The following is a 16143-nucleotide window of genomic DNA, read 5'->3' on the forward strand; positions in this document are numbered from 1 at the left end:
AATTGACTGCCTATTATTGGTCTTTAACCTTATTAATACTTTCTATATGTATTTGATATGAAACAAAAGGGCAAAACATTAACATATAACAATATATTCAAGTGACAGATGTCCCCAAAAAAATGTATTTTCAACAATTTGTCAAGACAGAAAAAAAATGCTCTCACCATATCTGCTGGCGGAAGTCCTGGATACAGTGGAGTTGTTTACTGCATTGTATTCTGTCACCTGCTTAGACACAAGTGCTACCACTGCACCATCTGGAACCTGATAAAAAAAAGAAGCATGCGCACAAATCACTCAGGTGTTAATATATAGCATGTGTGGTAGCTGATAGTCAATATCTCTTTTTATAGATCTAACATGCATATTTTTCATTTAGACTTTTTTGACCATCTAATTTATTGTTTAACTTAATTAGGTGTTTTAGGGAAACAAAAATTCCCTAGGTTGTCACTTCACAGTGGAGAGTGCACTTATAGGTAGTTGGTGTGTCTCATGGGGCATGCTGTATCTTCACCTATTGCAAACCTTTCCAATGTTATAGGGCAGCTTAAAAGGTGGCACTACAGGTGGACCTATGGCTCCAGTTGTAATACTTTTTATTAATATGTGTTGCGTATATGTGACTAAGAAGCAGGCCATGTCCACTGGTTGTGCAGAAATTGGCTGAGAGGGTAATAGAGCTGAAATGTAGGCATACAATGAGAAGGGAGAATGTGAAATCAGGTTTAACCTAATATGGAATGGAGAGAACAGAGAATAATGGGTCTGAATCTAGCTTAGTTTATACAGTGCTACAGTTTGAAGGAAAAAAAGGAAGGAGGAATGTAAGAGAAAAACAAGAGATAAAAAAGAGAGAGAAAAGAGATGGGTAGATATAGTAAATAGAAAAAAAAATAGTAAAGGATAAGTCCATTTCAGTGATTAAAAGATGACACACAACAACAAAATTATTGCTGAAAATGTTTTTTCTTTAACTTCCTGCCTTCATCAACCCCATTAAGCTTCAAGTTCCATCTTGCCTTGCTGCATTGTTACAGGGCACATTAAAACTGTAGTTCTCATAGGTCACCGACAATTGATCATTTTTTTACGGATGTTGGAGTTTTCCAGTGAAGCGGAAGGCAGGTACTTTGCCTAATGTGCTCTTTGGCCTTAATTTATCTCTGCTCATAGATGAAATCAGATAAGGTTATTGTAAGCATAGGGTGCTGACAACATTATCCTGCCTCCATGGCACCATAAAAACTGATATCTACTGGCTGGAGGAACTCTCATATTTTTACATGTACATGGGAATTCTAAGGGCTCTCACTCACTGAAAGAAATGCCTGTAATGCTAATAATAGTAAATGCTCCTAGTGTTTAGAGGTAATATAAAGGGTTGGGGGCAATGACAAGCTGGGCTCCTTTTATCATATGTGAATAGGTGCAGTGGCACCTTGCTTGTTTCTTGCAATTTGGCAATTTAGATGCAGGCACTCCCTGTTAGGACTAATTCATTAAAGTGGCAATACTAAGAACCACTCATCGCTACCTGTTTGCATTTGTACTTAAACAATTAATAATATTATTATATGTGAGGAAATAACTCCAGGTATTAGAATTCAAATGTTTTTATACATTAAACTCATCAATTGTAATGGAAATGTCCCTTGGTAAACAAAGGCAACACACAAAAACAATTCTAAAGTAAAACAATTACTGTTACCAATAACAGCCAATAGGATTCTCTTTTTCATTCTTTTATGTTTAATTGGATATATTAAAGCGGTAGTATCCCGCTTTTTGACACTTTTACCTACAGGTAAGCCTATAATAAGGCTTACCTGTAGGTACAAATAATATCTCCTAAACCGGCACGGTTTAGGAGATATTTACAGTGCATGCAGCCGCTCGCGCGAGTGGCGCATGCGCTCTGAAGGTCCGGGGGACCTTCAATTAAGTTGCCGGGAGCTTGCCGGAAAAATCACTCCCGCGCGGGAGCCATCTCTTCCGGCCAATCAGCGCGCCGGAGCCGCCGAACCCGGAAGAGACAACGAGGGACCGTGGCAGCGCCCGCAGCGATGTCTGGGGGTCCGTGTCGGGGCTTCGTTTTAAGGTAAGTTACACATAATGGGCTAGTATGCGATGCATACTAGCTCATTATGCCTTTGTCTTGCAGGTTTTTTTTTTTTATAGAGTTTACAACCACTTTAAATGCAAAGCATACGCCAAAACGGGGCAATTCAGACTTAGACTTAGCGAATGCTTTAAAAAATATTATGCAGAAATCATTGATCTTGTCTGTGGTTTAGTGTTGCAGTGGATATTGCTATTTCTCACAACTGAACATGTACGGTAAGTGAGGAAGAAAAAGAGGAAAGAGGAGAAGAAACCTGATCATAAGCAAAAATAATTTTAGTCACAATTCTATGTCGAAAGGTCCTCCTTGATGTTACTAATTTTTTTTTTTAACTTGTAATAAAATGCACATCTACTGAAAAAAAAAAATGACATTAGCTCTGTAAAGTTCCCAGTTTTGGTAATATTTAATAAAAATCGCCTTTTATCCTCTGGGTAGAAAATGTCAGTTTACAAGCACATAAAAGAAGTTTGTGGAATGTTTATATGTTTATACTCATGCAACTGCACCTTGTGTGTTCATATAGACTAATCTCATGAAAGTGGTCTAATAAAACAATATTTTACTTTTATATATGATTTATAAGCAATTTTGAAAATGCAACAAAAACACAACTTACATTCCCTTATTTTTTTGTGCACAGACCTCATCTAAATAAATCTTACCCTGTGTATTCAGCAGCCCTGAGAAAATAAATAACAAGCCCTTTAAGTTGTGTTTTGTATAATTGGTACATTACTTGTGTTGCAGCAAAAAATATCATTTTAACGATTGTTATTTTTATAAACCAAATTAAGTTATCACCAGCCAACAGGATTGTAACATTTCTCGTGAAACCATGCACAGGAAATATGAACAATCAAACAGAAATGTCTAAGCCATAATGTGGTGTTATATAGGGAAATGCCAAGATAATAGGCTTCTAAAGCATGTAATTTTGGTGTTATTGCTGCTTAACTGATAATCCCATTGACTGAAAGCAAGAATATAGTTAATCTTGCAAAACTGCTCTGTAGCATTAGGCCTGGTACCTGGGGCTAGCACCCAGCAGGAGCAAGCTTTTACTTCAACTCCTGAACTCTGTAAATACTCTGTGTTTGTATACTCTAGCTCACAGTGATTGGTCCTGTGCAGGATATAATTTAAACTGCTCTACCAACAACCGCAACAAGGAGAAAACAGCGGCGGGCACTCTGCTAGATCAACAGGATCATGACTATTTTTTTTATAACCTCCAAGAAAAAGGCTCATTGAGAAAAAAAATCTTGCGGCCTTCTAATATCTACCTTACTAGCAAAACTGTGACCATTTGTTGAAAATTTTAAAGATAGATAGGGAGTTGCATAGTGCAGTTATGTAACAAGTGTATATGACTGTAAACTTGATTGGTATCGAAAGTGTTAATTGTGCCAAAGAATAAACATAAATTGTATAAAGTTTATCTAATATAGATAAAATATTACAAGCAAGTGAAACTTCCTAAAGGTCACATTTTAAAACGTGTGCAATACAAAAAATAAAATCTGCTTGCTGAATTGTAATTAAATAAAACATTTTTAAACATAAATGTGTAAATGAAAGTAAATGTGAATGTGTTAAAAAGAGTTTTAATTAAAGCGGTATTAAACCTAAAATCAAAAATGTATTTTTTTACTTGGCGATCCAGCCACTAGGTCTGTTATTTTTCAATTTCTTTTAACAGACCACACTGTTCAGACAAAGTAGCAGTTAGAGGGTTGAGAAAAAATGTTTAACATTGACAGGGGTCAGCAGAACATTGGTGAATAAAAACAAATTTAAACACATGGCGTTTAAAACTGTTTATACAATAGTGATGCGCCGAACACTCCCGTCACGGTTCACACCAGAACGGCCAAACATGTAAAACGGTTCGGACCCGAGCCACAAACTTTTTTATCCACTTTAGAAGGTTTTACCCCCTAATGACCAGGCCATTTTTTTGCAATTCAGCACAGCGTTGCTTTAACTGACAATTGCGCGGGCGTGCAACGCTGTACCCAAATACAATTGATGTCCTTTTTTCCCCACAAATAGAGCTTTCTTTTGATGGTATTTGATCACCTTGATGGTTTTTTGTTTTTGCACTATAAACAAAAAAAGAGCATTAATTAAAAAAAAAACACCAATATTTTCTACTTTCTGCTATAAAATATTCCCAATAAAAAAATTAGAAAAATCTATTTTTTTTAATCAGTTTGGGCCAATTGGTATTCTGCTACATATTTTTGGTAAAAAATATCCCAAAAAGCGTATAATAATTGGTTTACGCAAAAGTTATAGCATTTACAAATACGGGATAGATTTATGGACTTTTTACTTATCACATTTTTATTAGTAATGGCAGCGATCAGCGATTTTTATCGGGACTGCGCCATTGCAGTGGACAAATCTGACACTAAGTGACACTTTTTGGGGACCAGTCACATTAGTACAGTGATCAGTGCTAAATAATATGCACTGTTACTGTATAAATAAAACTGGGTTAACACTGAGGGTGATCAAGGGGTTAAATGTGTTCCCTAGATGTGCTTACTAACTGTGGGGGGTAAGGATTAAACAGAGGCAGAGGGAGATCAGTGATTTAGCTAAGCTGAATCACACAATCTTTCCCTGCCTCTGTGACAGGAGAGTCGTCTTACATTGTTTACATACCAGATGGCTCTCCTGTCAGTTTTGCAGAAGAACGCGGGAGGCCAGCGACGATTGAGCCGCTCCTTCCATGGTCTGCCTCCCACTGTGCCTAATCCTCAAGATCGAAACTGCGTGCACATAATCACATTTACGTGATTATGCGCAGCCAAGCCGCCCTGCCACAGTAAATCTGCGCAGGGCAGTCGGCAAGTAGGTAAAGTCTATGGAACCTGAACTTGAAAAATCAAAACTCCCCATTTTGAAGGCTAATATGCAAGTTATTGGTATGGGGGTCCAGATATATCAATGTTAATTGCCCCCCACCACCCCATAGAACTTTGCCCTCATGTTGATGGGAATAAGGACCTCTTCCCCACAACACATGGTTGGGGTTGTGGGGTCTGCAGGCAGGGGGCTTATTGGAATCTGGAAGCTCCCTTTAACAAGATCCTGGCCACCCATATGAACGAGTAGGGGTACATTGTACCCCTACTCATACATTGTACCCCTACTCATTCACCAAAAAAAGGGTCAAAAGGAAATAAAAATACACACATAGTTTTTGACAATTACTTTATTAAACTAAAAAAACAATGTCCCCTGATGTAGATCCATCGTCAATAACTTCGCCTGTCGCCACCGCTGTGTGAACAGGCGATATGCGGGCCCAACTTATGCTCACTCCAAACCGCTTGCCCAACACTATTATACAATATATTTTTTGTAAAAAATAAAGAAATTAATATGAGGTTACAAAATAATAAAAAAAAAACAAAACAAAAGGATTGCATATACATACAGTTAGGCCCCTTTCACACGGGCGTTCCGTAGGTCCGTATATCACCCCATCCGTTTGCGGGTGATATACGGACATAATGCATGTCAATGGGATTGTGGATGTCAGCGGATGACCATCCGCTGACATCCGATTTGCGTCCTTTCAGTTCTGTTCCGTTTTTTGGAACGGAACAGAACCCTATTTTCTCTTCCGTTTAAAAAATGGAAAGGACGCAAAATCGGATGTCAGCGGTGTCATCCGCTGACATCCACAATCCCATATACATGCATTATGTCTATATATCATCCGCAAACGGATGGGATGATATGCGGATATACAGACCGGATGACACAAATGTCATCCGTGTCCGTGACAAAAAAAAAAGTACCGGAGCGGATCGCAATACAGTCCGCTCTGTGTGAAAGGGGCCTTACTGCAAAGTTTATGCTTATGTAAAAAAGAAAAACACAAATATCAAGAAATTAACCTCTGTATCTACAATTCCAACTATCAGTTTGTGTGGGGTGGATACCTTACACAGGGTAAAAGAGTTAATAACCACAATCAATGTCTGTTTGTTTAAATAATGACCTTAAACAGAATTATAACTTTGATTGCCTAGCCACCAATATAAATCAGTAATTATAATTCCAATATACCTCAGGTTGATATTTATTGATTGCCTTTCAATACAAGCCTCCCTGATGCACTTATTGTATTTTTATCCAGTTCCTCAGAAAAATATTGCTATATGCTGCATAAAAAAACTGCAGCTCTGAATTCATAGGCCATATATGCCATATATGCACCATAACTCAATCAACTGCATTTATCCTAGCTGAACGAAGCTAAGCAGAGATTAAATGTAAGTAAAGATAAAAGTAGAGAAGAATACTTCTAATAAAAATAATAGCAGAGTAGTAAAACCTGGCAATGATACAAACAACACAGAGAAACATTGGAAGAACCAATTCATACGTGAACTCACACCAAGAAGAGTAAGGTATTTTTTTTTCCTGGAGGTCCTATTGCATGGATCCTTTTCCCAGCAGTGAGGTATTTAGAGCTCTTCCCTGTGTGTTGCACAAATCAATACTCCCTGGGATAGCTAAAAGGTAAAGAAGTATTCCAGGGTGTAATGATGTGTGAAGCACACCCAAATCATCTCAGACAGCTATATGGAGGAATTGTTCTATGCTCAACAGCAACAAAAAAGTGATGTGGGTGCCCAGACTGGCCAATAAAATCCCTTTAAAGCATGGAAACCATGCCTCCGATTTAAAAGACATTATTTTATTTTACTGATATATAAGAAGTTTAGTCTTCTCCTGATGAAGATTCATGGCCAACTAAGATTACATGTATCTAACCCAATAACAAAAATGTAATATGTTGCAGTATTTGGGTTTTCTGGCAGCATTCATTTTCTTTTTTTTTTCTTTATTACTTTCTTTATTACTATTATTTTTTTATTATTACTGACGCTGCCAGTAAAATGCTCTTTGTCAGAGCATGATGACACTCATTATCTGTACTGGGTCTGAAATTTATTTCAGTTTATCAGTCCGTAAATTTAGTGACTGTTTTAGTTTTCCTTCTTTTTTCTTTGTTTTTTGTTTTCACCTAGTGACATAGTTTCTGTCATACAGCGACAGCCATTACTTTCTGTATTGTATCAATGAAAAAGCAATGGTCTCACCCTAGGCTGCTCCCCTGCTTTGGATTAAAAACTTCTTTACTTCTTCTGACCGCCATTACTTAGGAAGAAAGGGGTTTGTAGTTCACAGTAGTTAGCTTTGAAAGCTGACAAGATTGTTTGAGATTTCAGTTCAGTACACAGGAAGTTACAAATACGTTGGTTTTCTATCAAGATCAAAAAGTATCAACTTGTACCTGCAGAAAATGTAGTAAGCCTGAAAAAAGAAAAAAGTGCTGTATCCATCTAAAGGTGGATCAGCTGCAATATATTATATTTTTGTTCTTGGGTTTGGATACTTTAGGTTAGTCATGTTTACACATTTAAAATGAATATCTACTTTATGTATTAATATGCATGTGTTTAATAATGCATTGTTCACTCATTGTGAATGCACAATTGTCTTTACTATTTATTTTTTTGCCAGGCAGCACTAGGGTCACTAGATTGAATCCAAATCATGGCACTACCTGCCTGGAGTTTACATATTCTCCCTGTGCCTGTGTGGGTTTCCTTCCCGTACTCCGGTTTCCTCCCACACTCCAAATACATGCTGGTAGGTTAATTGGCTCCTGTTTAAATTGGCCCTAGTATGTTTATGTATGACACTTATGTGTATGTACAATATACACTCACCGGCCACTTTATTAGGTACACCTTGCAAGTACTGGGTTGGACCCCCTTTTGCCTTCAGAACTGACTTAATTCTTCTTGGCATAGATTCAACAAGGTGTTGGAAACATTCCTCAGAGATTTTGGTCCATACTGACATGATAGCATCAAGCAGTCACTGCAGATTTGTCGGCTGCAAATCCATGTTGCGAATCTCCCATTCTACCACATCCCAAAGGTGCTCGATTGGATTGAGATCTGGTGACTGTGGAGGCCATTGGAGTACAGTGAACTCATTGTTATGTTTAAGAAACCAGTTTGAGATGATTTGTGCTTTGTGACATGGTGCATTATCCTGATGGCTATTTCCAGCAGAAGATGGGTAGTCAAAGGAATGGACTTGGTTAGCAACAATACTCAGGTAGGCCGTGGTGTTTAAACAATGCTCAATTGGCACTAATGGGCCCAAAGTGTGCCAAGAAAATATCCCCACACCATAAAACCACCACCACCAGCCTAAACTATTGATACCAGACCAGGCAACCTTTTTTCTAATCTTCTATTGTCCAATTTTCATGAGCCCTTGCAAATTGTAGCTTCAGTTTCCTGTTCTTAGCTGACAGGAGTGGCAAACGTTGTGGTCTTCTGTTGCTGTAGCCCATCTGCTTCAAGGTTCAATATGTTGAGCATTTAGAGTTGGTATTCTGCATACCTTGGTTGTAACAAGTGGTATTTGAGTTACTAGTGCCTATCTAACATCTCAAACCAGTCTGACCATTCTCCTCTGACATCAACAAGGCATTTTTGTCCACACAACTGAATATTTTCTCTTTTTCGGACCATTCTTTGTAAACCCTAGAGATGGTTGTGCTTGAAAATCCCAGTAGATCAGCAGTTTTTGAAATACTCAGACCAGCCCATCTGGCACCAACAACCATGCTACATTCAAAGTCACTTAAATCCCCATTCTGATGCTAGGTTTGAACTTAAGAAATTTGTCTTAACACTTCTAGATGCCTAAATACATTGAGTTGCTGCCATGTGATTGGCTGATTAGCAATTTGTGTTACCAAGCAATTGAACGGGTATACCTAATAAGGTGGCCCTAAGGTGTACTTTATTAATAAAAAGTAAGCCACAAAGAAAAACAAATAATCCCCTTGGGAGCAGTAAATGGGCAGTTCCAAACTACATGTGGTCCACACACAAGTACTACCATGTGACATCACAGGCATGTACAATAGTTGAGCACAAACACAGAATGTTGAAGAAAAGGCAGCGATGGGACAAATGCAAAGTGCATGCTTTGTTTCCAGATGAATACCCTACAAACATACAGTCGCCTGTTATACTTTCTGAAAAAAAAATCAAAGAATATCTGTTTAATGCAATATGATTTGAGTTAAAGCCGGGCCCATAAATAATACTGCATTTTTTAAAGAGAATATGCCCTCCATTGCATTGCTAGGTATTAACGCCTGTCTGCGTGATTTCATCACTGATGGTAATCACTTTTTAATCTGCTCTTCCTGTCCCAGATTTCTAGCCCATGCCAGGAGACAACACCCTGACATTTAATTTACTGGTATTGCCAAAAATGCACTCAGGGCTCTTGTTTGAGAGGCTGGTCGGCTTATCTCCAAAATTATTTGCACTTTAATGAACAGAGTGAGATTTCTATCAGGCTTTAGGCTGGCAGAGGCAGCGGACAGACAATGCCAGCAGCAAGAAGGAGAGAGGCCATTCTCAGTGATTGGCAGCTGGGTGACAACAGAAGGCTTATCTCTATTATATAGCAAAGGGCTGTCTGTGCTCCTTTCCCCTTATTTCTGTCCTTGCGCTTCCCCTCTGCCTTTCCATCTTTGGACACGTTCTTGTTTTTAATCTCTGCAAATCCTAAAGACAGGGTGACCCCTTCATATAGAACTTAATACAGTACTGTATTTTCAATGTTTTCCTCTACCTTCATCAATAAATTAGTTGGCAACGTTCATTATAGTATTAATAGATGCAGTTACATATTGTCCAAAAGTAAAGTTTTTCTTTAGTTTTAATATTTGCACCTGCTTCAAGGCAGCATGTTTTAAATTTATCAAAATAACCCTTTAAGCATGAGGTTAAACATAAAGTACTACAAATAAATTCATGCATATAATAAAATGGATTTCAATCTGAATTATCATACATTATTAAGGGATAATAAACATAGTCATTTTCATATGTTTATATAACCATATGATTCTATAATGTGAAATTAATCTTTACACTTTAAGTGTTGCTGCAACTCTGACCCCTGAAATTTATAGTATAGTCTAGCTACATCTTACCAATTATTGTACTCTTCTTCCATAAGGTGAGATATTTATTTACTTAATATTAGTATTTGTTGTACAAGTGTATGTGTTACATTGCAATTTACCTTGGATGCAGACAAAAAAAGAAAAATCTGACGTAGCTTCTAACTTCTCCCTGCTCCATTCTACTCCTATAATGTATACTGAGTTTAAGTCAGGGTGGTGTGAGCCTTTGTAAAGTCCATTAAATGTGTAGATGTACATCTCCTGGTAATAGACTCTCCTGCCACTACAGACACGTCACTTTTTATTGTAATTGACAGTGATTCTGTGTAGATTCATTCTCTGACTTAATGTTTGTTCACTTTCACTGATATAGAGACCTACAGTGCCTTGCGAAAGTACTCAGCCCCCTTGAACTTTGCGACCTTTTGCCACATTTCAGGCTTCAAACATAAAGATATAAAACTGTAATTTTTTGTGAAGAATCAACAACAAGTGGGACACAATTATGAAGTGGAACGAAATTTATTGGATATTTCAAACTATGTTAACAAATAAAAAACTGAAAAATTGGGCGTGCAAAATTATTCAGCCCCTTTACTTTCATTGCAGCAAACTCTCTCCAGAAGTTCAGTGAGGATCTCTGAATGATCCAATGTTGACCTAAATGACTAATGATGATAAATAGAATCCACCTGTGTGTAATCAATTCTCTGTATAAATGCCCCTGCACTGTGATAGTCTGAGAGGTCTGTTTAAAGCGCAGAGAGAATCATGAAGAACAAGGAACACACCAGGCAGGTCCGAGATACTGTTGTGGAGAAGTTTAAAGCCGGATTTGGATACAAAAAGATTTCCCAAGCTTTAAACATCCCAAGGAGCACTGTGCAAGCGATAATATTGAAATGGAAGGAGTATCAGACCCCTTCAAATCTACGAAGACCTGGCCGTCCCTCTAAACTTTCAGCTCATACAAGGAGAAGACTGATCAGAGATGCAGCCAAGAGGCCCATGATCACTCTGGATTAACTGCAGAGATCTACAGCTGAGGTGGGAGACTCTGTCCATAGGACAACAATCAGTCGTATACTGCACAAATCTGGCCTTTATGGAAGAGTGGCAAGAAGAAAGCCATTTCTTAAAGATATCCATAAAAATGTGTCGTTTAAAGTTTGCCACAAGCCACCTGGGAGACACACCAAACATGTGGAAGAAGGTGCTCTGGTCAGATGAAACCAAAATCGAACTTTTTGGCAACAATGCAAAACGTTATGTTTGGCGTAAAAGCAACACCGCTCATCACCCTGAACACACCATCCCCACTGTCAAACATGGTGGTGGCAGCATCATGGTTTGGGCCTGCTTTTCTTCAGCAGGGACAGGGAAGATGGTTAAAATTGATGGGAAGATGGATGGAGCCAAATGCAGGACCATTCTGGAAGAAAACCTGATGGAGTCTGCGAAAGACCTGAGACTGGGACGAAGATTTGTCTTCCAACAAGACAATGATCCAAAACATAAAGCAAAATCTACAATGAAATGGTTCACAAATAAACATATCCAGGTATTAGAATGGCCAAGTCAAAGTCCAGACCTGAATCCAATCGAGAATCTGTGGAAAGAACTGAAAACTGCTGTTCACAAACGCTCTCCATCCAACCTCACTGAGCTTGAGCTGTTTTGCAAGGAGGAATGGGCAAAAATTTCAGTCTCTCGATGTGCAAAACTGATAGAGACATACCCCAAGCGACTTACAGCTGTAATCGCAGCAAAAAGTGGCGCTACAAAGTATTAACTTAATGGGGCTGAATAATTTTGCACGCCCAATTTTTCAGTTTTTTATTTGTTAAAAAAGTTTGGAATATCCAATAAATTTCATTCCACTTCATGATTGTGTCGCACTTGCTGTTGATTCTTCACAAAAAATTACAGTTTTATATCTTTATGTTTGAAGCCTGAAATGTGGCAAAAGGTCGAAAAGGTCAAGGGGGCCGAATACTTTCGCAAAGCACTGTATGGTGAATTTTGCACACATAATCAGGTTAACCAGTTTAGAGGATTTGCAGAAGATGCCTTGTATTTTGGATTGATCTGGCAAGCCTGGATTAGGAATCCTGTCAGTGGCATATATATTCCTGTAGCAGGTCCCTTCTACAGGAGGACCACAATTGAAATGGCCTTCACATTATGGTGCGGAAAAAGATTTTAGGTAAAAGAAAAAAAAAAGATTGGTGTGGGTGTGAATTCATAAGAAAATTAAGGACTCTGGAACAAGGTCTTTAAAGAGACAGCAATTGTATGTGCCACTATGTTCCTCTATGGATCATCATCCCCCATCAAAGGGTATTTACAAAGACAGTAATCCCTATCTATGTACCTTAAACTTGTTAGCACCTAATGTCACTTACTGTATATTTCAAGTTGATGACTTCCATATCTCTTTGCTGTACAAAATGCATGCTTCATATTGCCCAAAGAAGGGGCCATTACACTTCAAAAGCATGCACTACTATCTACTTAGTTAGCCAAAAATAGTATCACCCAAAATCCAAATTAGTACTTGAAGACTGTAATCAAGAAACACTGGTTTTTGAGGATACACGTGTACATGGAGGTTAGGAGGCAGTGGTTTATAGGAGCATGTGTTTAAAGCATGCACCCTCTGTTCCTTGGAGAAGGGGGTCTCCAAATGTTCTAAACAAAGGGCCAGTCTACTATCCTTCAGATGTTAGGGGGATTGAGCTATGGCCAGTGGAAGTAAAAAATGCCACAATGTCAGTGGGATTAAACAATGACTCAGGCTTATTGGTCAGTGGGAGTAAAAGAAATTCCATAGCACTTGTGGTCAGTACAGTAGGAGGAACACTGCTCCATCATTGGTACTGGTAAGAAAAATAGTACCACATTGTTGTTGTCAGTGGGAGGGATAGTGCCTCATTGTTGATTTCAATGGGTGTAATAGTCCTTGGTGTCAGTTGAAGGAATAGTATCAGTGGGAGGAACAGGGTCCCAAGGATCATTTTAAAGGCAAACAAAGTGGGCCATGGTTTACAATTACAGCCACTGCAATTCATGTTCCTATTAAAGTGATTGTAAACCCTTGCTTTTTTTTTTTTTTTTTTAATAGCAAACATGTTATACTTATCTTCTCTGTGCAATGGTTTTGCACAGAGCATCCCTGATCTTCCTCTTCACGGGTCCCCCACAGGCATTCCTGGCTCTTCCCCCGTTGCTATGGGGGCACTCATGTGGGCTCACTCCCTAGCCAGCTCTGTGTGCCCATAGGCACATTAAGCATGGCTCGGCCCTGCCCCCTGCTCCCTCCTTTCTGGCTGTGATCGACAGTAGCAGGAGCCAATGGCTCCCCATGTGGTCTCTGAGCCTATGAGGAGGGAGACAGCTGAGAGAGCCGTTAAATGGGGCTCACAGGCTCAAGTAAATATAAGGGTGGCTGGCAAGGGGAAATGCAGTCAGAAGGTTTCTTGCCTTAGTGTAAAAAAACCTTCAGCCCTCAGAACCCCTGACAGATTTGATTCATGCATCGCGCTCTATACTTGGTTAAGCCATCAGTTATAAGCTGAGTCAAGTATATCTAAAGTTTTTTGACAGAGTAGGGGAAGGTTATAACTATTTTTTTTTTGTTTTTTTTTTTTTGCTCTCTGTGTCTCATTAGTGAGATTTCCCTTTACGTCATGTCCTTTATAAGGACATGAGAGTACATTTTTCCAATGCGGATTAAATCCTCTCTTAAACAGAAAGTGTCCCCACTGGAAGATTTCCCCTCTATCCTTGTTCTGGTGGAAACTCAAATTTTTGGATTTGCCTGCACTTTCATTACCAGTGCCACTGCTGATCTGAACTTTTAGAAAGAGCAAATCTCCCTAACAGAGACACAGGCAGCATTTACAGTAGAACCTGACATTGGTTGTAACCATTCACCAGTCTAATAAAAATGAAAAAAGTTTTGCCTTTAGTCATATTTCACAAGAGCTACAGGGTCTGTTGAATTAAAACTATTTAACAAGTTTTTTTATATCAAATTATTTCAATTAATGAGATAAGATTTGATTTTTTGTAAACCTACAGTACATTAAAGACTTTAATACATTTAAATCTTCAGTACTAATACAGGTTAATTGCTTGTAATTATGCCATTTTCAATCCAAGAAAATGTATAATGACACCAAAGATAAGACATTCATGTTTATCTTTCAACTTTTCATAGTCTAGAAGTATTATGTTTAATCATTGTGCAAATGGAAGAATTATACTTTGCTTAACCCCTCCAGTATTAAGAATGTATTGGCTGGCTTCAGCTTCTTACAGACAAGACAAATGTATGCCTGAATGGGACTAATAACATGGCACTATTTTAATGCAAAATTATCCAATTTCTCGCTAAGGTAGACACACACACACACACACACACACACACACACATACACACATATACACACACACGCTACCAGGTGATTTGAGTAATCTGACACATTACAACCATGTAAGCAATAGTAAGGACCATTTGGGGCTTATTTCAGTTTACGTATCTCTTTAGTTCCCCAGAAAGTTTAATATATTGCAGCTCACCATCCCTTAGATGTGGTGGCTGCATTCATTTTCTTTTTTCAGGCTAGGTATCTTTTATGTAAATATGGAAAAATACCTTATCTTTCCAGGAATTCAGTGTAAAATTCTGTATACTAAAATAATATCCTACACAATGTTATCAGCTTTCCTAGCTGTAGTCCATGAACTACAAACTGCAAGCCACCTCCTCAATATGTAATGGAGATTATGAGAAAAGGAATTGTTGGTTGTCCAAATCAGGAGAATGTGAAAAGGGTGACAACTATGTTCCTCCATAGATAAAGAATGGTGAGTGAGTGATTGTTGTCACCCTAAGACAGGAAGTGTTACATGATGAAAAAAAAAGCCAAAAAAGAAAGAAAAAAAGCCTACGAAATGGAAACCAATACTTTCATTACATCTAAGGGCTGATAAGATGCATTTTCTGTTTTTGGGTTTATATATGATGTAAAGTGTGTATATAGCACCTGCAAAAGATAGCAGTGATTCTGCAGGTTAAGAAACCCTCTGGGAGAAGGTATCAGGGCCGCTGATAGGGGGGACCACATGTCCTCTTGTAGGGGGCCCAAGCACACAGGGGGAACCACACAGGGAGGGGGATTAGTGATGGACAACAAATACAGAACTCTTCCTCCAGCAGCTGAAAGCTGATCTCTCTCCCTATCCCTGCTGCCAGATTTTATCTGCTGAGAAAGGTACAGTTGTCCCTCACTAATCTCCCACCCTGTGTTCCCCCCCCCCCCTCCCTCCCAGCACTGGCTCTAATGTTAGCTCTGCTCCTGATTTTGTTATCTCTAACTTTGTTTTTCTTCCTCTGTCTCTCTGATCCCAAAGCTCCACCAACTGCCCAGCCTGTACATTTTTTTCATCAAATCCTCATTTTCATTTATTAACTCAATTTTTTCCTTTAGATCTAGCAGGAATTATATGAGTTATGTTGTATTTGTGTCTGCTAATAATGATTTTATTGCCATTTTAGATAAATATATATTTAATATTCATCAGCTCTGGCACTTTGCTACAATGTAAAGTAGTGAGTGCACAGCTTGTATAACATTAAATTTGCTGTCTCCTCAACATAACTCAACACACATCCATTAATGTCTAATGTCATTAATGCCTAAACTGCTGGCAAGAAAAGTGAGTACACCCCTTAGTGAAAATGTCCAAATTAGGCCCAATTAGCCTTTTTCCCTCCCCTCTGTCATGTGACTCGTTAGTGCTACAAGGTCTCAGGTGTTATCGCTCTCACTCTCTCATACTGGTCACTGGAAGTTCCACATGGCACCTGAAAAAAAAGAATTGTTGCTCTACATGAAGATGGCCTAGGCTATAAGAAGATTGCCAAGACCCTGAAACTGAGCTGCAGCACATGGGCCAAGAACATACAGCA

At 38.6% G+C, this 16143-nt stretch overlaps 1 protein-coding gene across 3 annotated transcripts in view; it reads right to left on the minus strand.

Moving 5' to 3' along the window:
* Positions 1–16143, minus strand: part of PLXNA4 (plexin A4) — a 965210-nt gene that overhangs the window by 60665 nt on the left and 888402 nt on the right. For all 3 annotated transcript variants that reach the window (XM_082255302.1, XM_082255301.1, XM_082255300.1), the window contains one exon: positions 168–267. In XM_082255302.1, coding sequence (XP_082111428.1) covers positions 168–267 — 100 coding nt within the window. The remainder of the gene's footprint in view (positions 1–167; positions 268–16143) is intronic.

This window comes from Pelophylax lessonae (assembly GCF_965119305.1).
Source record: "Pelophylax lessonae genome assembly, chromosome: 4".
NCBI lineage: Eukaryota > Metazoa > Chordata > Amphibia > Anura > Ranidae > Pelophylax > Pelophylax lessonae.